This window comes from Triticum aestivum, chromosome 6B, assembly GCF_018294505.1.
Source record: "Triticum aestivum cultivar Chinese Spring chromosome 6B, IWGSC CS RefSeq v2.1, whole genome shotgun sequence".
Taxonomy (NCBI): Eukaryota; Viridiplantae; Streptophyta; class Magnoliopsida; order Poales; family Poaceae; genus Triticum; species Triticum aestivum.
The window spans coordinates 245,317,506-245,338,318 of record NC_057810.1 but is presented as its reverse complement, the minus strand read 5'-3'; the positions used below and the strand labels follow the sequence as shown (position 1 = coordinate 245,338,318).

The window sequence follows — 20,813 nt, the reverse complement described above, 5'->3', positions numbered from 1 at the left end:
GTCTCGTGCTCCGGAGAGGCTTTGTTTTATCTCAGTATATATCCGGAGATTACAATATGTGTGTAAGCGAGGAACGGATCCCCAAGCCTGAGCTAAGTCCTGAGACTAATGGTGAAAAGAGAGAGAGGTGGCAGAAGAAGCCCCCTAAGTCTAGTGGTGGGGGGTGGCTTATATAGAGTGCGCCACCTCCTCACCTCCTATGTTATAAAGTGGGGTATGAATGCTATAATGACAGCCCACTATTAAGCCTTCACTATTAGAAAGATGCCGACTGCTTTGCTGCCTGCTGGTCTTCGTATATCCGAGTGAGTCGTACGGTCGAGTGGTGAACTGTCATCCGAGTGGATGGTATGTTGCTTGGTCGAGTGGATAGTATGCTACTTGTCCGAGTGGACAGTGTGTCTGTATGAAATTGACCTGGACCCACATGTTGTGTGGACCCCACGCTTCATGATATTTCGACCCTTCGTGGGCCTACCTGTTATGTATATCCCCAACAACGGTGCCTCGTGTCCCTTGTCCTACTCCACCTTGTAAATCGATTTTACGGTACGAGATTATAAGGGATCTGCTAGAGTTGCTCTAACATAGTAGTGACTCTTTAGTCCACCACATGGCTATTGTCTAGCTAGTTTCATCTCCAGAGCACTTGGTGCGTTACTATTACTAGTCAATGTGTACGTGCAATGCACATTAATTTGGAAGTGTATTAAATGCATGCGGATATTAAGTAAAATATTATTTGCGTATTATTATGTGATTAGCACTATATTTGGCATGAAATTAACTGCACACTAAATGTGTTGAGCGCTCGACATTGAAGCAGTCTAAGTCCTTGGATTGACATGATTTGATGGCCGAGATTAATTAGATCTGCCACTTTGCGTTTTTTTATATTGGTATAAATATAGATTTATATTGGTATAGATATAGATTCGCTCTTAGTTTGGACAATTTAGTCAAGACCGGCCATTACATGGCAGGCAAACCTCTAGAGATCACGGACGTATTGATCGATCGGTCCATGCTAGTACGGTACAGAACCTGGATACTCCGTATATGACTTCCAATATATGCCGAGTTCTTAAATATCTTTTCTTTTTTGCGGGTGAGTTCTTAAATATCTTTCCTTCGATTGTTATTTATACTCAGACTAGAGTCGTGTGGTGCATCATTCAGGTAGCTTGCAACACTATACCCTTCTCGAGGCACTACTACTAGTACTCCCTCTGTTTACAGAAAGAAATATAAGAGTGTTTAGATCATTATTTTAGTGATCTAAAACGCTCTTATCTTTCTTTACATATGGAGTATTACGTTTTCTAATATTATCTTTAGGGTGCTCTCGCTTGTAGGTTGAGCGTTTCAATATCCTAGTTGAGTCATTTGTTGCTAGATACTATAGTAGTAGTTGTATATCCGCCGCGCCGGGCTGGGATGGGCCGGGAGGTGGTGTTCGACATTGACGTTAAGTCGACGACGTACGCTTCGCATCGGGGGCAAAGCTAGCGAGCTACGATGAGATGTGTATACACAAACAACATTCTTTTGGGGTGTCCACCACTGACTCGAAGGAAAAAAATATGGATATGCAAGGGGAGAGGGGAGACTGCTCAACAGTCAACACGACCGCAAAGCAGTGGCGCTAACCAGGCAGGCAGGCAGCTTATCATTGCCACTTGCAGTTAGTATGGACCATTCCACATCAGGTCGTCTTACGCATACATCTCGGAGATGTACATACATCCTAGCATATATAATCTCACAGCCACTCAACAACTGGCGTTTTCTAACAACATCTGCACTTAACACTTTCAACCCAAAAAAATCGTACCTGGTTGGGCTTTAACACACTGCCAGTGAATGGGCCGTTTGACCTTACTCCACAAACTACCAAAGGACCCTTGTTGTACAGTCGGCTCAGCTGTCTCTTCAACCTACGGGGATCCTGACATGGCCCATCGTGACGGGGGGCTCGCCGAAGGTCTGATCCTCGCGGGCATGCTGAGGCCAGCATCGCCGTCCGCGGCCACCCCGTGGTAGAAAGAGCGGTGCGGAGTTATAGACATCTTGTTCATCGAGTACTCCAGCTCGTCGTCGTCGCTGTTGATATCTATTTCGACATGATCGTCCAAGCTGCCCACCTTCATTTCAGGGGCATCAAGGTCCTCCAGCTCATCATCGTCATCGTCCTTGTCGTCGCTGTATGTCGTCTTGACCATGGACCAGAACTCAAAATTCGGACGGATATATCTGCGGGCACAAGCCAAGAAAAAATTAATATGACGAGGACAACTAGCAGCTTTTCTCCAGATACAGATAAAACTGAAATCCCAAACATCTTTTGTCAAACAAAGTGTAGTTCTCAAACCTAAGACAAGTCCAACAACAACAAGGCTTGCTAGACATTGTAATCCGCAAAGGACGAACAATGCAAAGAGCAGTGGTTCAATGCTGCTGTAATACGTTTCAAAAGTAATAATGTCAGCGGTGCAAACCTGTCTGATTCTTTTAGCAGGTAAGGATCAAATGGGAAGAAGGTGTCAAGTCTATTGATTCCTCCAAAAGCCCTGGACAAATCAGATTCGATTGCATCTTCAGCTGCTGAATACATGGATGCAGCGAACAATCCGGCATCCTTGGCCTGTCTCAGGAACTCATTTACTATTGACGGCAAGCACACCTAGGATAACAAAAGAAAATGTGAACCGTCAACATAGCATGGTATTTCCCAGTTAATGACGCCAAACGTCAAAAATGCGCCACTCATGTAGATATGTGAAGAGAGCATATTATCAAAGGTGGCAGAGAATGCATGTCATACAGACCTTTAGAGCTTCCAGTCGGTGGTTCAAGATAAATCCAAAAGACAATTGAAAAAGCTGTGCTTTAAGATTCGGATAATCCATAATAGATCTCAAGCGAAAGCAAAGGACATACATCACAGCCTGCAGATTTACAAAAATAAGTGCTTAGAAAGAATATGATGCCAAAAATGGAACCAACACTAAAAGTACATATCCCACAATTTAACAGATGAATATGGCCCAGTGCCCCCCCCCCCCCCCCCCCCACAAAAAAAAAAGAAAACCTCGATGTCGTAAAAGGAATATGGTGGAATAACTAACCTGGCAGGTCGCGTAAAATATTTGATGATTCGGATGGGCTGTGGTCCCTCTGTTCTGAAGGACACAATATTCATCGCACCAGTCCAATAATCTGGGTGAAGCGAATAAAGATGATTTTAGATCTGAGAAGAACATCAAGAAAATCACAAAGAGATGAATTTCTTTACACACTTTTTGAGTATACCAAGAACCGTATCAGCGGAAATAAACCTTGCCCGAGACAAATAGCTTCCAACATAAGAAACTGCAGACATTCTGTATTCAAAACATGAGTGGTAATTAGCATTTCTTCAACCTGTACGAGCTTATGCTATAAATGGGGATCACAACAGAATATACTACTGACTGTAGCCAGAGAAAATATGACGGGTGTATGTATGAATTGTCTGTGTAAACATTTCTGGCCACACTTGTGGCAACTTGGCAGAGAGACATGTCTATGGCAGATGGCTGAAAGATCAAAGAAAGCATGGCTCGATGCAACTGTTGTCACAATGCAAACACCAGCCACAAGATTATCATTGTCAAACATGACTAAAGCACAGTGTGGCAACAAAACAAAGAATCAATGAATCGTCACAACATATAAAGCAAGCTGTGATCATACAATGTATTCCTCACATGCTAAGACCTGGTGCATGTAGCTCCCGCTTGCGCAGGGTCCAGGGAAGGGTCCGACCACTTTGGGTCTATAGTACGCAGCCTTTCCCTACATTTCTGTAAGAGGCTGTTTCCAGGACTTGAACCCATGACCTCATGGTCACAAGGCAGCAGCTTTACCACTGCGCCAAGGCTCCCCTTCCTCCTCACATGCTAAGACATACCTCGAAATTGGATCCTCTTCCTTGTTCAAAAAAATGTCGGTAAGAAAAAAAGCAAATTCAAGACCGCAGATTTTAGGATCCAGTGAGCAGGCATAGAACATGATAAACTGCAAAGTTACAACAATAGGGTGAAATATAAGAAGGTGAAGTGAAAAGAAAAATGAGAAAACATGAAGGTGAATAAAACTCAATACAAGCTTGAAATCCCAGTGAATCTAGCTTACACATACGCCAAATAACAGAGAGTCCTGACCTGGCAAAATTTTGATCTGTGCACCCTCAGCACAGATGCTCGAAATATAGTCTTCAGAATGTCAAATTCCTGACCAGTTAAAACCACAAGGTGAGAAATGACAGATTAAAAATATATATGCCAATCAGCTTCAACAATTATGTTTCCTTGTTTACACTACTCCATGAAGTTCACAAAAAGGATGGCATTTTTTACATTGACACGGTCTTCAAGATTTTAACTTTGACAACTAATTTGTAATAGAGTGTATGCATAAAACCCAATATAACTATAACATTCTAGAGCTACTTTTCAAGACAAACATACCTATGGTTTTCAAGTAACCAATCTAAATATTGGCAGTCACAAAGCGAAAATACCAAGGTGAACATGGTCATGTCCCAAAGCGAAAATACCAAGGTGAACATGGTCATGTCCCAAAGCGAAAATACCAAGGTGAACATGGTCATGTCCCAAAGCGAAAATACCAAGGTGAGCGTGGTTCAAAGCTTTAAAAGTTTGACTGAAGAAATGTTCAAAACATCACTTACTTGTGAACTGGAGGGAGTAGGAGAATTAAGTTGGGGGTACTAAAGTATGATAACAGTTTTTTTCTTTCCAAAGAGCAGGATGTACTGCAGAGTACATACTCACCTTATCTAGATACCCACGCTCCGCACATGACTTAAGGTGCTCGCATACAACAACCATTAAACTGTCAAGCTTTTCGGCACATGCATTTCCTCCAAAAAGGACCTAGCCGACAAAATGAGTACTGAGTCAGCAACTTCGCTATTAATGCTACACGATTAGATAGGCATAAGTTTTAAGTACAATACATGAACCTTTGTTCCCGCTTGTCCAAGGCCATCCTCATCCTCATCCAAATCTTCAAGCTCCATTTCAAATATACCTTTGTTATGCTCCCCTTGAATAATATCTTCCCAGGTTATATTAACCTGCAAAGTTCACCAATCAACAAATGTCAAGAATTAGTTGCAGGATAGAGAAAACAGTGGTGACACGAAAAAAGAGCATACATCCAACTCCGTGAGTAGATCCACAACTTTTGCCAGCAATGTAGCCCCAATAAGGTCCCCCATTCTGTCAGTATCTAGCCCCAACATGCATTCGACAAACGAGACCATCTTCTGCAAAGACATAAAAACAATGCTCTATGAAATAATGAACAAAGTTGGTGGTTGACTTTTCCATGTATAAGTGACACAATTAGGAATCATATATTGTCAACACAAAGCTGATGCAAGGTAGCCCGATGCAAACTATCACTTGATATAGAAGAAGCTTATAAGACCGAAAAGACCTTCACATAAACATACAGAAGCTAAACGATAACAAGTCGGCGTTGGTATTGAAAATATCTGCAATTATCAAAGATGTAGGCGTGTAGGATCTGCAGATTTAACGCTAATTGGAAGTTGAACTGGAGCGACCAAGATACTTTTTCAGCATTTATGTATTGTTGGCCTAGGAGTTCACACAAATAAGGAAATGCAAGACATAAAATAAAACAGAATTGCTACGAAAACAGATAATACAATAGTGTCCAGACGTACAGCTTTGTTATCAAATAACTTCGGCATGCTCCGATCTATTATATCCCTTAATACCCTTGGTGCTAAGGGTACAGTATTGGAGATCGTTTTCAAGCTCTCGCACAGATGAAAAAAAATATCCTTCTTCCTTGAAACCGCCCATCTAGGCAGCTCATTGCGTTGAACAAGAGGCGGAGTAAAGTTGTTCACAAGCATCTGCAAACATTCTCTGAGATACTGATCTGCCACTGCAGCCTGGATGGACAAATAATCAATTAGTCAGACACCCATAAGCAGATTATGCAGAAAATAATGTAAGTGCAATTAGAAGAATACCAATCTGGTTATTAGGTCTAAGAAAGCATCCAATGTATCTCTTTGCAAGTACCAGATGCGGACGGTAAATATCTGAAATGCATGTTGTTAGTGAGATTCAAGTAACTCGACAAACCAAATGGAGATGCAAGAGTAGTACTCAATATGACATTACATTGTTCAAAAGCAAATGATGGTACGTGATGTCTATTTTGGATACTGCTTCTGACAATGCCTTCAAAGTCGTCTGGAAAAATAGGCAATATGTGCATTTTATTAGAAGCAATGTTAAATACAAAAATAGTAGATAGATGAAAACAGGATCAATGTCTTACCACATACAAAGCCTCTTCATCAGGAGTCTTTTTCTTGCTAGTGTCTAGAGTGCTTACCATCTTATTATATTGATCCATGTCATATGGGTCAACCAGAAGCGGATCCTAAATAAAAGACAAAGGGTGTCAATGGTTCAAAAGGCATTCCTGAAATGTATATCGTTGATTGATGCCACCCAAGAAAAACCATGCCCGCCATGGACTCCTCTTGGTATGGGATCAAGCTGAAGAGTGAATTACTCGATAATCTTAGTCAAAACAGGAACGGATTTTCACACAACATAAATTGCCCAGGACAACAGTACTTTAGGTTGTATCTCTAGCGAGTATGGTATGACAGTCACTCTTGGTAGAATGCATATATACAGCAATAAGATCGGCTTGAAGAGATACTCGTTAAGCAGTCAAAACAGGAAATAACTTCAAATGAGGTCCATAAACAACATGAGTATTATTCTATCTAGCGAGCCGGTTATGGACTTATGGCAGTCCTCCATAAAATGCATATCTACAGCAATAAGAAGTATTCTCTAAAAACCTAGAAAAGGTAATGCCTGATGCCGAAGGAATCTATTTGTTCGCCCGCAGAAACATGGAACATCGGGAAGCTCCAAGTGATTTTCAGGTATGAATAGAAGAAATAACATGCACCTTGCTGCCTAACCCACGATGGCATTCAAAAATTGCATTCATAGGAAAATAATCACCTTCCAATTTCCCTAACTCTCACACTGCACATCCATCTGGCAGTCTCCCTCACCGTCAATAACAGCCTTGAATTTCGAACTTGAACCCATTACAAGATGTGTCAATATTATTCTAAAGAGATGCATTATGTATAAATGGTGATAAACGAATGCATTTGCTATATTCATTTCAATATTACACAACAGATACCCTGAATGTTTAAGGGGTGGATGGAAGCACCTGGCTCCCCAAATTGACTTCAATAAACGCAACAGAAGTGAGCACGGTATATCAAGGGGTCCAGAACTCCATAAGGCCCCAGAACCCCAGGTCTTCTCCCCATAGGAAGGATGCCTTTATGATCACTATATGCCCTGCCTTTGCCCGAGCAGTCCCATGGAAGAAGATGCGAGCTGTATATCAAATTACAATGTTTACTTGTTTCTGACTTCCACAGAGTAACAACAGCAATTTGAACTAAATTTTAAAAGGCCAGTCACCATCAAATTGAACATTAAGCATTCCAACGAATTAAACATTACTCATATTCAAAGTGTTCTCACATTTGGTTATTATGTTAAAGTTAATATTACTTAGCTAAGTATCACCTCTTCGAATTTTTTAAATCATGTCTCATATCTGTTTCAAGGCATTCTTTAATGTTAGTGGCTAACTCTCATGTAGATGAGAATTAATTAAGTCACATCTAACTCTTAGTCTCTTATGCCATTTGATTTTACGCGAAGTTTTGTGCGGATTTTTTTCTTTTCTTTTTTTATTTGATTAATCAGATAGTGTAAGGGTTAGATGATACTTTGTTATTTCTCATCTAGATGAGAATTAGCAAATCCGTTCATTAATATAGTACCATGGCTGATGTGCTGAACCATTTGTTGCCTGAGAGGTTTTCCAGTAGTATTGCCGATTTAACAGGCTTTTCAATGTGCATACTCTTGATTTATTTATGAGGTGCCGTGGTAAGCTATTCCGGCTCCGTGATTGCAACCGACACTGAAATGGGGGATATGCATTAGGAATTTGGAGTCCAAAGCAACAGCTCCAAAAGCTGCACCAATTTTATCAGCAGCCATCCGCAGCTCCAACTCGAATCTCTAAAATTACAAAGAAAAAAAATACAAATGGAAGCTCAAGAGTCTATTTTTACCAGCGAATGCAATCCCGGCTGTAAAACGCTAACGTTCGAGCCGACGAGCCAGCAACGAAAGGAGCGTTTCCCCTACTCCTCGGGCTCCCCGGAAATAGCCCGTGGTCGCATCACTCAGACTAAAAATGCAGACAGGCGAGCAAAAGGCGGGCTGGAGCAAAAAAGTACGTACCATCCGCAAGGACTGGAGCACGTGCTCGACGAGCCGGAACGCCACGGAGTCGCGGATGGGCTTCTCCGCCTCCACCGCCATGTCGTCGCGCCACAGCTCCGCCCCCATGGCCTTCGCCCCTGGCGCCTCCCTGGGAAAGATATCACGCCTGGGATCCCTAGTGGAAGATAGAAACTCCAGGGCCCAGTAAGCGCGGAGGCGAGCGAGCGGCGCGTCAAGCTCGGGGCGCGAAAGGGACGCGGAGTCCTCACCGGTTCGCCGACAGGGGGGAAGGGCGGCGGCGGCGAGGCGATAGAGGTCGAACTACTACCCAGGTCCTGATTTCCTACTGGGCCGGCTCGCGGATAATAATTTTCAGCCCACGGCCATATAATTCGAGCCCGGTATAAAAAGCCCGGTCGGGTCAAACAGGGTTCAGGTACCCACACAACTTGTCTCTAAAAAAAGGTACCCACACAACTTTCTATGGAAAGGTTTTTTTTTGCGGGTGAATATGATACTTTATTACTCAATCAAAGGGCATTCCACCTTAGACCTCGTTTGGTTTGGAAGAAATCAAAACGTAGGAATTAAGAGTATTATAGGAATTTAATAGGATGACACTTGCCATCCTAAGGAATTGTCTTGTTTCGTTCCCACGCATAAAATGAGCTTTGAGTGGATGTGTAGAATCCTTCAAAAACACAGGAAATGAATAGTATTCCTATGAAATTCCCGTACGCTTTTCCTACAAACCAAATGCATCTATAGGAATTTTTCCTCTGGAATCCTTGTTCCTACATTTTTCCTATAGAAATCCTCCAAACCGAATGAGTCCTTACAGAGTTCAGGGACAGCTCCCGGGCCTGACCAAATCCAGTGCGATTCTCACATCTACCATAATTTGCTAGGAAATGGCTAACTGCATTTTGTTCACGCCTCACATGCATGACCTTAATTTCTCTTCCTTCCTTAGGCTGCGTTCGGTTGGCATGGTTTTGAAGGGGTTTGGCGGGGATTAAATCCCATACAAGTCAAATCCCCCCTCCCAAATCCACTCCAATCCCCCTGAGACAGAGTGTAACCGAACAAAGCTTAAGGATGTTCAAAATTGTGTCAACCATCATAGCATACCTAGACCTCCGAGCCTGCCCTTGAATGATCAGATTCTTGGCCTCGAGACAACCCGTCTCCAAGATGATTGTTAGGGATGTCCAATGCATTGCAAAAGCTAGCCCCTCACTGCAGGCAGCCAGCTCTACCTCCAGCGGATCCACACAAGAGTTTAGTGACATACAGGCTGAGTACAAGATACCACCATTTTCGTCACGCAACAGCATGCCACTTCCAGCCGTACGATCAACAGCATGGAACGACCCATCAACAGATAATTTGGTCCATCCTGTAGGCAGGGGAGACCATGCATGCTTTGCTTGTTGCACCGCGTGAGCATATGCCGGCGTAGCTTGTTTCCCATGAGGAAGAAGCACCAGTTTCCCTTTCACATGATCCGCATCAGCTTGTTGTTGCATGTTACTCAGTGTGTCAACATAGCTAAGCAGGAAGCGTCGAGAGGACTCGATGTCCGGTGGCTTCTTGTTGTGGACGATCTCATTCCGCACATGCCAACACCTCCATAGATTCATGAGGAGGCACATGCGATCATAGTCGGAGAGGTCGGCGAGAACCGGAAGTAGCCACTCCGATCCCTCGTCCTTCATCGAGCGAATATCTGGCAGGTTCCAGTGCTTTCCAAAGCTCAGTCAAACAGTTACTCGTCATTGCCTTCCAAAACTCAACCGCTCTGGGACACCTGCAAAAGGCGTGGTATGTATTCTCCCGCCGAGGCATACACAGGGGACAAACATCAGTTTGTTCAAGAGTTTGGTGATGCTTATTTTCCCAAGTTGGCAAAGAGTTTGTCGCAAGACGCCACACAAAAACGCGCATCTTTGGAGGAGCAGGGCACCTCCATAAATAAGCCCCGACGGCTCGCCGCTCGTCTGATGCCCTACTCGCTGCGACACAAGATGGCCGAAGACGCTCGTTTAGCCCCAAACGGTAAGCGCTCAAGGCGCCCGAGCGTTTAGGCGCCCAAGACAGACGTACAAATCTTTAGAATTTCCTCAATATCTGCATGAATGAACCACCTTCGGAGCAGGTCCATCCGCCAATTACCACGATCATCCAGTAACTGGTCCACACGACGTAAACGACAGCGACCTTGAGGAGAAATCGGCATGCTGGGTTCCCCTCTCTGTATCCATTGATCCCGCCAAATACGAATGGATGTAACATTACCCACACGCCAGATAATCCCCCTCTTCAATAATTCCATACCATGAACAATAGCTTGCCAAGTGACCGAAGCACTGCTAGAGAACACAGTATCAAGCATGTCACCATTTGGGAAATAGTGTGCCTTTAGGACACGCGCACATAAACTATTCGGGACTGTGAGGATATGCCATGTCGGTCGGAAAGTTAAAATGCCCCCTCGGGCCAAAGTGTTCATATGGGTCGCTTTGAGAGGGAGCATTCTAACTACAAATAACTTGATTAGAAGGGGGTGGTTTGGAGATAGTAAATGTTCTTTTTGTCGGAGGGAAGAAGATATTAATCATCTCTTCTCTCATTGTTCGATAGTAGATTGTTGTGGATGGTCATGAAATGCTCGTTTGGCATGCATGACATCCCTGATGACATCCAACACTAGTTTGGAATCTGGATCAGAAAGTTTAATAAAAGCGATAGAGATCTTATGTCAGTTGGGATTTTTGCTATTTTCAGGACATTATGGAAACTTAGAAACAAAGTTGTGTTTGATAATAGCAGGGTTACTGATCCCTGCATTCTAGTTAACATGATCATTAAACGGTTGCATGATTGGTATGTGTTGCAGAAAAACCAAAAAAAATAAAGGCGAATGACGGCGGGCGTAAGGCAGGTTGAACAGGTTGCGAAGGAGGTCTTCAGAGCGGCACACGGCTGGAGAGCAGGGGCGCCGAGGCTTCAAGGATGAAGCTGTTCCATGGCTCCTTCGTGTTGGGAGATGAAGATTCTTCTTTCTGCAACCTGGGTAGCGCGTTTATTCTGCTTTGTTGTCTTGGTCTGGATTTTGTAATGAACTGAGTACTTGTGGCGCTTTTGCATGTTGTTGTATGGAGCAACATTATCGTCTCCAGGTTAACATCCTGGCGCTTGTGCTATGGTGTGAGGTCTGTCGTATTGGGTTGCTAGGAGGAGAGAGAGGATGACTCCTTCTCTCGCGGCAGCTCATGCCTCTTGTGTAGCTTCTTGTAGTTCTAGTTTGTTGTAACCAAAGACAATGTGGTTTCTTATAATGAAAACTGGAGAGGGAGCTCTTCTTTTCCAAAAAAAGAACCCACTCGTTCCTAGCCGAATAGCCCAGGTAAGCAGTCTACATTCTCTTCTCTCAAAGAAAAAGGGGGTAAGTACCTCTCAAAAAAGGGGGTAAACGGTCTACAATAAAACGGCAGATCCTATTAACAAACAATTTTCAAATTTGTTGACATGTTTGTAACTTGAAAATATTTTTAAAATTATGAACATTTTTTGAATCGATGCATATTTTCTGAAAATTTGAAGAAAAAAAAGTAATATTCCTAAACATTTTAAAATTTTGCCAGCATTTTTGAGAATGCACGAATACTTTTTCATATTCATGAACATTTTAAAATTTGCAAGAATATTTTATTTGTGCACATTTTTTGAAATTCAGAAACCCTTTTAAATATATGCAAACATTGCTAATTTAGGCAGTTCTATAATAATAAAAAACTGGCCAATAGCAGATCTGTAAAAGTGTGCCAAAATATCACAGTGGAGCCGACAAGTGACTGACTAAATCACGGGGGAGTGATGAATCAACGGGGAGGAGTGGACGAGGCAGGGGGGTGCAACACGAGCGGGCGGGTGGGCGTGTGAGTACTAGAGCATGCTAGTTTTAGCCAGGTGCAAACACTTGTGCGATGAAGACGTGGCAATGAATCTTGCGCCGTGATTCGTGTGTCTGATCCAACGGTACATAGCGCTTTTCACATGAAAAATGCCTTGAACTGCAGTTCATTAGCATTTGGGATATCTTTTAGCTAGGGGCCTCAAAAGCCACAATAAGTTTCGGAAGAGAGCAAAACTGATTGGTTTGCAACACGGACATGAGTCAAATCAAATACCATTTTATCAACGACAACTTAATTTAGCTGCATTTCAAAGCAGTTGGCCCACATGAGGTCATCAATAACTAAAAATAGAAGAATAATTCCACATAAACACAAGCAAAACAAGAAAAATCATCACCATCACTCGAGTCTAGACTCCAGAGTAGTTGTCACATGCAGGGATGTAGCCCGAATTTTGGGCTAGGCGGTCCAGTTGACATAAAAATGTTTACACCGTGAATACAGCATACAAATATAGTAGCAGAGGCCGAGATATTTAACTGAGGGGGCAATGCCCTCCCCCCACCCACCCCATATTTGAGGGTATGAATGGAAATGTTGAGTCCTACTGGCCACCATCGTCGTAGTCATGGTCCTCCTATGGGCCTTGTTTAAACCGTGTGGAGGGCGAGCCGCCAGGGCGACAATGGTGAAGCCGACACCTGCTACAAGGGATCCGTGTGGTTGGTAGCGATCGACCACCCGTAGGTAAGCGGTCTACATTCTCTCTCAAAAAAGGGTAAGCGATCTACAATAAAACAGCAGATCCTATTCACAAACATTTTCCAAATGTGTGGACTTATTTTTAACTTGGGAAGATTTTTTAAAAAATCGCAAATGAATATTTTCTGAAATTTTGAAAAAAATATTCCTGCACATTTTAAAATTTTGCCAACATTTTTGCGAATTCACTAATACTTTTTCAGATTCATGAACTTCTAAAATTCACAAGCATCTTTAATTTGTGCACATTTTTTAATTCGGGTACACTTTTTTAATATACACAGACATTGTTAATTTAGACATTTTTGTAATAAAAAAACCTGGCCAAAAACCAACCAAAAAAAAAAACAAAGCGTGCGTGTTTTTAAAAATAAAAAAGGCATGGATAAGCTAGAAAAGGAATAATAAAGCTAGTTACTTTCTACTATGTCTCTCTTTCCATTCTAATAATCTTTTTGTTGCAGTCAGTGTTGTGGAATCGTGGTATAGTTTTCCTTTTTCTGATCTTGTGTGCATCTTATGATTTTCTGATTAATGTGTGCACAGCCGGCCACTTTCCATCTAAGAAACAAAAACACGTCACATGCCCTCACCAACCTCGTTTTTCTTTTGAGCCCCTACTAATACAAACACATGGTCTTCTTTTCCAGGCATCTCTTTTCATAATTTTTGTATCGTGTCGTTGATTACCAAGTACAGACGGTATTAGAAGATGAAAAAATCTAGGCAAGAAAGGGGGAACACATGAACTACAGTACTTACAAAATATTCAGAAAAGAGCCTTTGAGATCAGGCAGAGATGGCCCTGCATTTCTGTAGAAAAATGAGCAGAGCGTAGGCAGTACAGCACACCAAACAGTGCATGATCAGCGGCACCGCCAATGTGCATGCACCATGCATGGTTCAGATCAGAACACTCCAAATGATGGCGCACACAAACAGCGTGACATGGTTTGATCACTGGATCATGCCCTCGCAAGCGAACAGCGCATCATTCTGCTGCGTCTCGTGCATGTGGCCCCGGTCGCCACCTGGTCGGTCTCGGCTCCCATCATGGATTCACCTCACCTCACCTCACCTCAGCCCGACCTCGGTTGTTTTCCGAATCGGACTGAACGGAGGCGTGCAGAAACAGTCACCTGAACCAACGGACGAAACGAACCAAGGAGGGAAAACAAACCTGCCGCTGATGGTCCATCCAGCCACGGGTAGGTTTGGTGGGTGAGGGGGTGATGAGCTGCCGATAAATAATGATTCTGGGGTTCAAGTCTTGGAGGCGAGTGGTTGGTTGCATACTTGGATGGATTCATGCGCGGACAGCGGCGTTGCATCAGGGGGGCGGAGGAGGGAGCAGACGCGTCTGAATGACGCAACGGTCCAAGCAGAAACAGTGCAGAACTGGTGAGTAATGGCGTCATGATTCGTGAAGGTGCAGTTGCGGAGAGGTTGGCTTCTGTCCCAGCCTGGCCCTGGACCGGGAGATTGCACGAGGGGAAAGAAAGGCCATGGGTGCTCGGCGACACAGAGGTTAATGGTGGAATTAGGCTGTAAATGTGTTAGGATCACGGTCATGGGCAGCACGGGCTCACGCCGTGCGTGTGTTGTGCTTAATTGCTACAGGATTCGGCAAAAAAAATTGCTACAGGATTCGGCAGGCTCCGGGTTTTGGCCGGAATGGACGCGTCGCCTGGCGCTCGAGGTCCAGGGGGTGTATAATAACAGAAAACCGCGGATTTGATGCTCGTGGTTGCAGTCGAGGATCGTGAGCTCGTTTCTCTAATGTTCACGAGCTCAAATTAACGGTCTCTCCGTTTCGAAAAAAATTTAACGGTTTCTGACCTACATGGCACCGACGACGCCCGTGCCCATCTATCTTGCCCTGTTTGGTTCCAAATAAGTCACCAACTTATAAGTCCAAAAGTGAAAAAAGTGACTTATTTTCCCAAACAGCCCCAACTTATAAGCCACCCCAACTTATAAGTCATAAGTTGCTCCACCCCAACTTAAAACTTATAAGTCACCTTCTTTTATGTGGGACCCACCACCTTTTCTCCTTCAGGTCCACACTGGATGCCCACCCGTGACCCATCCCGAGCTCGATTCCACCACGCACCCAAACCCTCGCCGCCGCCGCCCTCCATCGCGAGCTCGCCCCCGCCACAATCCTTCCGATCCAGCACGCCGCCTTCGAGATCCAGTACGGCGCCACCCGGATCCGCTCGCCGCCCGGTCTCCACCATGGCCGGTAGGAACTCGAGGTTCCAGCTCAACCTTTTCGAAGATTCCCAAGGCGCCGATGAGGAAGACGACTTCTTTGGTGACGGCTCCCAGGTCGGCAACTACTCCCCACCGATCTGTGCGCGTGCTGCTCCGTTTAGTGCTCCGGCGGCTGGAGGCTTCTCTCCGCGCGTGGGTGCCCTGGGCGCGACGACTGGAGGCCTAGGTGCTCTGAGCGCGGCGGTTGCCGGCCTCCCTCCGCGCGTGGGTGCTCCGAGTGCACCACAGGCCCCGACTTTCGTCGATCCGCCCGCGCCGAGGGGACTGGGCCTGAACTCCGCGTTTCCTGGCCTGCCAGAGTACCAGCATGTTCTGCAGTCCCAGGAGGCCCCTCCCTGTCGACGCAGCGGCAAGCATGTGGTGGCCACGACTGGACGCGGTCGAGGTGCGGGCCGAGGCGCAGGTGGCCGAGGAACCTCATCCAGCGCCGGCATGCCTCCTCGTCCAGCGAGGTCAGGGGCTGGTCGCGGTGGTGGTGGTGTCAAGCGCGGCAGGTCCCTGACCAATGCCGCAAGCGCTCAAACTGAAGGCCACATTGACTTGGACGACGACGAGGAAGGCCTCTATTGGACCAGCTCCAGCATGCTCCAGAACTCCGACGAGGAGGAAGACGACTCTGATGAGGTAATATTTGCAGTGCTCATGTGTTTCACAATTGCAATGTATCACATAGTATCGTTTTGTAATCGATTTGCAATGCATGACAGCGTGGCTTTGATACTGCTAAACGGAATGAACAAAGGCTAGAACTCTTTCTAAAATTAGTCATTCGCGAGATTAGTAATGGGAACCGCCCAAACAATCAAATGGTTGCTGTTGGGTGGAAGAACATATGCAGAGATTTTCGTAGATCTTGTGGACAGAAATATAATGTGAAGGCTATGAAGAATAGGTATACCCAAGCAAAGGTCTTGGCAACTTTCTAGAAAGAGGTGCAGGTGAAGTCCAGTGGACTAGGCCGAGGTCCAAATGGTGAAATCCTGGCAAGCGAGTCATGGTGGCAAGCTAATACCAAGGGAGAACCGAGTGCTACAGAGTATTCAAGGATCGAGTGCCCCCTATCTAGATGATTTGATGCAGATCTTCGATAATGTGACAGTGGATGGAGCATCTGCATTTTGTCCAGGATTTGATGAGGAAGACAACCAGCCGCGCAATGGTGTTGCAGCAGATCTTTATGATCTCACTGGAGAAGGCGACACATGCAGTCCCATGGGCAGTGCCAACAAGAGGGCTAGTAGTAGCAGCAAGAGGGCCACCAGCATTGCAACGACAGGAGAGAGCCCTTCCAAGAGAACCAAGAGTCCTATGGTTAAAGCTCTTAGGGGGCTGGTGAATGAAATCAAGATTGACAGGGAGGAAGGGAAGAAAAAGGAGGACAATTATGCCAAGAGGGAGGAGGCTCGGTCCAGGGCAATTGTAAATGCACAAGCACAGATCATGGTGTAAAAACGCCAAGCAATTCAAGAAGAGATGGATCAGTGTGTAGCTCTTGCTAAAGAGTGTGGGGTAGCTGAAGCATCCCGTAGAAATGTGGGTGGCTTCGGAGTTGTTCATGGATGCTAACAAGAGGGCCTTTTTCAGAGCTATGCAGACTATTGAAGCAAGGCTTGCGTGGATCCAAATGCACTGCCAGCAGAGAGGAATTGTGACCAAGAAGTAAACTGTAGCAGTGTGATGCTAGTAGTAATCATGTTATGTCGTGTTATGTGAACTTGAATCATGTTATGTCGTGTTATGTGAACTTGAATCATGTTATGTCGTGCTATGTGAACTTGAATCATGTTATGTCGTGTTATGTGAACTTGAATCATGTTATGTCATGTTATGTGAACTGCAATTTGAACTTTGATTGGTCATGTGTTATATTTCTGTTGACCGGAGTAATAATTGTGAGCATATGATCCATCATATTCTGTTACTTGTTGGTACTAAATTGATCCTCTACCCTTTTTTGTAGCAATGGATGGCTGCCACCATGGATCAGTGGGCAGAGGAGGACGAAGAAGAGGAGGAGCAAGAAGCTGCAGCAGCAGAGAGGAGGAAGAACATAATATTCAGCGCTGCACAACTCATTGGTACGTACCACCTTGAGAACATGGCAAATAAAAATATGTACCGCCAACCTAAAGAAACTGGATATGAGTGGGTCATGAAGACATTACATCATAAGACACAATGTTTCAACATGTTTAGAATGGATAGAGAGGTGTTTGATAGCCTGCACAATTTGCTAGTAGAGTCATATGGATTGAAGTCTACTACGAAGATGACATCTGTGGAATCTTTAGCCATGTTCTTATGGAAGGTTGGTGCTCCCCAATCTATACGGTAGACTGAAAATTGTTTTGTTCGATCAATGGAGACACTTCATAGGAAGTTTGATAGAGTCTTGGAATGTTTGGTTAAGTTGGCAGGAGACATAATTCGCCCACTAGATCCACAGTTTAGGACACCTCATCCAAGAGTCCAAAATCCAATGTTTGCTCCGTTCTTCGACAATTGCATTGGAGCCATTGATGGAACACATATAGAGGTGGTTGTGCCAAAGACAGACCTCATCACACACATGAACCGAAAATCAACTACTACTCAGAATGTGCTAGCAATATGTGATTTTGACTTGAGATTCACCTTCATCATTACTGGGTGGCCTGGGTCGGTTCATGACATGAGGGTGTTCAAGGCAGCACTAGACAAATTTGGCAGCCACTTCCCACATCCTCCCCGAGGTACATTTAGATTGCAGTACACATTTCTTTGATCAGCCCGATGATTGATGCTTTTCTAACAGTTTAACATTGTAGGGAAGTTTTATGTGGTGGACTCGGGATCCTCTAACCAACCTGGTTATCTTGCACCGTACAAAGGAACGAAGTACCATTTTCAAGAGTACAATCAAGGTCCACCGTCAAGAGGTAAAAAACAAACATTTAATCATAGACATTCCCAAATTCGCAATGCAATAGAGCGATGCTTTGGAGTACTGAAGAACAAGTTTAGGATTTTGTTGCACATGCCCTCTTATCCACCACCAAAGCAAAGTAAAATTATTTCAGCATGCATGGCTTTACACAATTTCATTAGAGAGAGTAAATTGGAGGATAGAGATTTTGGAGAGTGTGATGATGATGAGGAGTTCATTCCAATGGTGGATGAGCCTAGTTTCCTACGACGCCGACACCAACGACGAAGCCGTGCAAGTCAATCGCAGGGGCAAAACTCGCATGATGATCATAACATGAACGTTTTTCGTAATTGGATAGCGGAAGGACTGCATAGTAGGCGGTAATTGGTATTTGTTCTAGTGCCGAACAATGTAATTTGTATTTGTTACTGATGACTTGTATCGATACTTGTATGGATATATGTATGCATATTTGAAATGGATTTGTAAAATGAGGTGTGGTTATTACAGTGGCAAAAGGCACTCAAAATGTATGGGACGCAATCTATACAGAATGATGACTTTTGGTCAGGTAGGAACTGCTCTTTACCAGAATTAGTTTACACTTGTTTCTGCAATTTTTTTGATATCAGAACAATGCATGCCTTGGAATGTTATGGATCTGAATGCATGCACTCAAATTTTTTGATATTACCCAATGCACTCATTTTTTTTATATTACCCAATGCACTCATTTTTTTTTTGATATACTGTCGTTCAAGACATTGTGCTCTTGGAATGTTATGGATCTGTGCATACCAATTTATCAAGTTTATGTTGCCTTTCATACTACTCATATGAGATAGCTACAGATAATCTTATTGATCTATTCTGCTGTTTGGGTACACAGCATGAATTATTGCTTTTATACATGAATTATTGATCTATTTTACACATGCATTATTTTAAGGTGTGGTCAGGTTACTTATAAGTCAGGTGACAACCAAACAAGCGTGACTTATAAGTCACTGGGTGACTTATTGAAACCAAACAAGGCCTTTACTTCCTCCGTCTCAAAATAAACGTTTCAAATTTAGTACAACTTTGTACTGAAGTTAATATAAAATTGAGACATTTATTTTAAGACGAAGAAGTATTATTTCTGAATGTCGCTAGCTTATAATGGTCACCGTTGTTGAAGCCACAACAAACTTATACGGACTAGTAGCATTAGTTTGTTTGTCAGTTTCTGTGCGATTTGATACCCTGTCCTCGTCCTCGGTGTCCTGTCCATGATGAGCCCCAAGCTAGTTTAGCATCACAGGTCCTCGTCAAGCATAACTAACCTAACCAGCCTCACCGCCTACCAGCTACCAAGACAGGTCGCTTGTGCCAGCCTCGGATAAAAACGGCACTAGCAAGTTAGCAACGTGTCAATGTCTAAGTGCCACGTCGAGTAAGACCGCCGGTTAGGACCACGTCGAATAAGATCTTCAAACTGAAGGTACCGGTTCAAAATATAGTCAACTGCTGAGAACACGAGGCAAAACATATCTTAAAGAGAAGAAAGCCGACCCCTTCCCCTCTCGCGACTGCGCCGCCGCCATGGGCGTCCGGCCGTGCGCCGATCTCTCCCCCCTCCAGCCCCCCTCTCCCCTTCCTCCCCGCCACCGTCGCTGGCGCCCGTGGCCGGCCTGGCCCCGGGGTCGTTGGTGGCGGCAACCCTTCTGACCTTCCCCTCCAGGTGGCTCTCTGGTGCGGGGCGGAGCTGCACCGAGGGGTGCTCCTAGGCGGCGGCGGTCTAGCTGGCGGCGGGGTTCCTCGTCGCAGAGCGGGTGGGCGGCTGGGTGGCGGTGTCGTCGTTGGCGGCGGGATGATGCTGCGGCACGTCCGGGCGGTGGCGCTGGGCCTAGATCTAGGCCCTACAGGGCCCATCTGGACCTGGGCGGGCCGGCGGCGAGGCGGGGAGCGGCGTTGCGCGACGGGGTGCTGGCGGTGCCGACGCCGGCCGTGCTGGGCTCAGCGGTGCCGTTTCGGGCCTGACCAGGCCAGGGGTGCCCTGGTATGCCCCGCTGCCGTGTCCAATCGGCTACCGCGACGGTGCCGAAGGCGCGGGCATATCGCACGACGGCGATGGAGGTGGTTCCCTCCCGCTCGGCCTTGGTGTTGTTGCTCTCGTTGCGTGGCGCTTTTCTTTGGTCCTCTCGGCCTCGTGTTGGTGCTCGTAGTGAGACGGCGTGGGTGGCGGCGCAACTGCGATGGCGCGGTGGTTCGGATGGTAGGCTCCGGATGGGCGGTGGTGTTTGGTGTGCGGGAGAAATCCTTGCCGGTTCATCCGGCTCCAATGCGGTGACACCGGCGGGTGCCAACATTCCTTCTTGAAAGGTGTCGATGGTAGCCATCCCCCACTTTCCTCCGTGTACCGGGAAAACCATAGGACTCGTCCGGGCAGCGGCGTCGTCGGCATCGCATACCTTCTTGGAGGCGCTGCTTGGTACACAACACTCGGAGCCTCGGGCGTGGTGGGGTGTTTCCGGAGGGCGCAGCGGTGGCTGGCCTTCCGCGCTTAGT

General features: G+C 45.3%; 1 protein-coding gene across 4 annotated transcripts; it reads right to left on the bottom strand.

The window, feature by feature from the left end:
* Window positions 1-1,596: 1,596 nt before the first annotated feature.
* LOC123136804 (RNA polymerase I-specific transcription initiation factor RRN3) lies at window positions 1,597-8,712 on the bottom strand. 4 transcript variants are annotated; one of them, XM_044556310.1, is made up of 17 exons: window positions 8,415-8,711; window positions 7,318-7,490; window positions 7,098-7,176; window positions 6,391-6,495; window positions 6,231-6,302; window positions 6,077-6,148; window positions 5,762-5,995; window positions 5,225-5,335; window positions 5,024-5,143; window positions 4,839-4,940; window positions 4,206-4,274; window positions 3,953-4,059; window positions 3,300-3,383; window positions 3,129-3,219; window positions 2,829-2,948; window positions 2,499-2,683; window positions 1,597-2,253 (listed from the first exon to the last, which is right to left on the bottom strand). In XM_044556310.1, exons 4-17 carry the CDS (start codon window positions 6,466-6,468, stop codon window positions 1,938-1,940), a joined length of 1,761 nt encoding a protein of 586 aa, XP_044412245.1. In that variant the 5' UTR covers window positions 6,469-6,495; window positions 7,098-7,176; window positions 7,318-7,490; window positions 8,415-8,711; the 3' UTR covers window positions 1,597-1,937. The 4 variants fall into 4 exon arrangements, with proteins under 4 accessions (XP_044412245.1, XP_044412244.1, XP_044412242.1 ...); XM_044556309.1 differs by lacking the exon at window positions 7,098-7,176; XM_044556307.1 differs by lacking the exons at window positions 7,098-7,176; window positions 7,318-7,490 and having other exon boundaries at window positions 8,415-8,712.
* Between the last annotated feature and the right edge of the window lie 12,101 nt (window positions 8,713-20,813).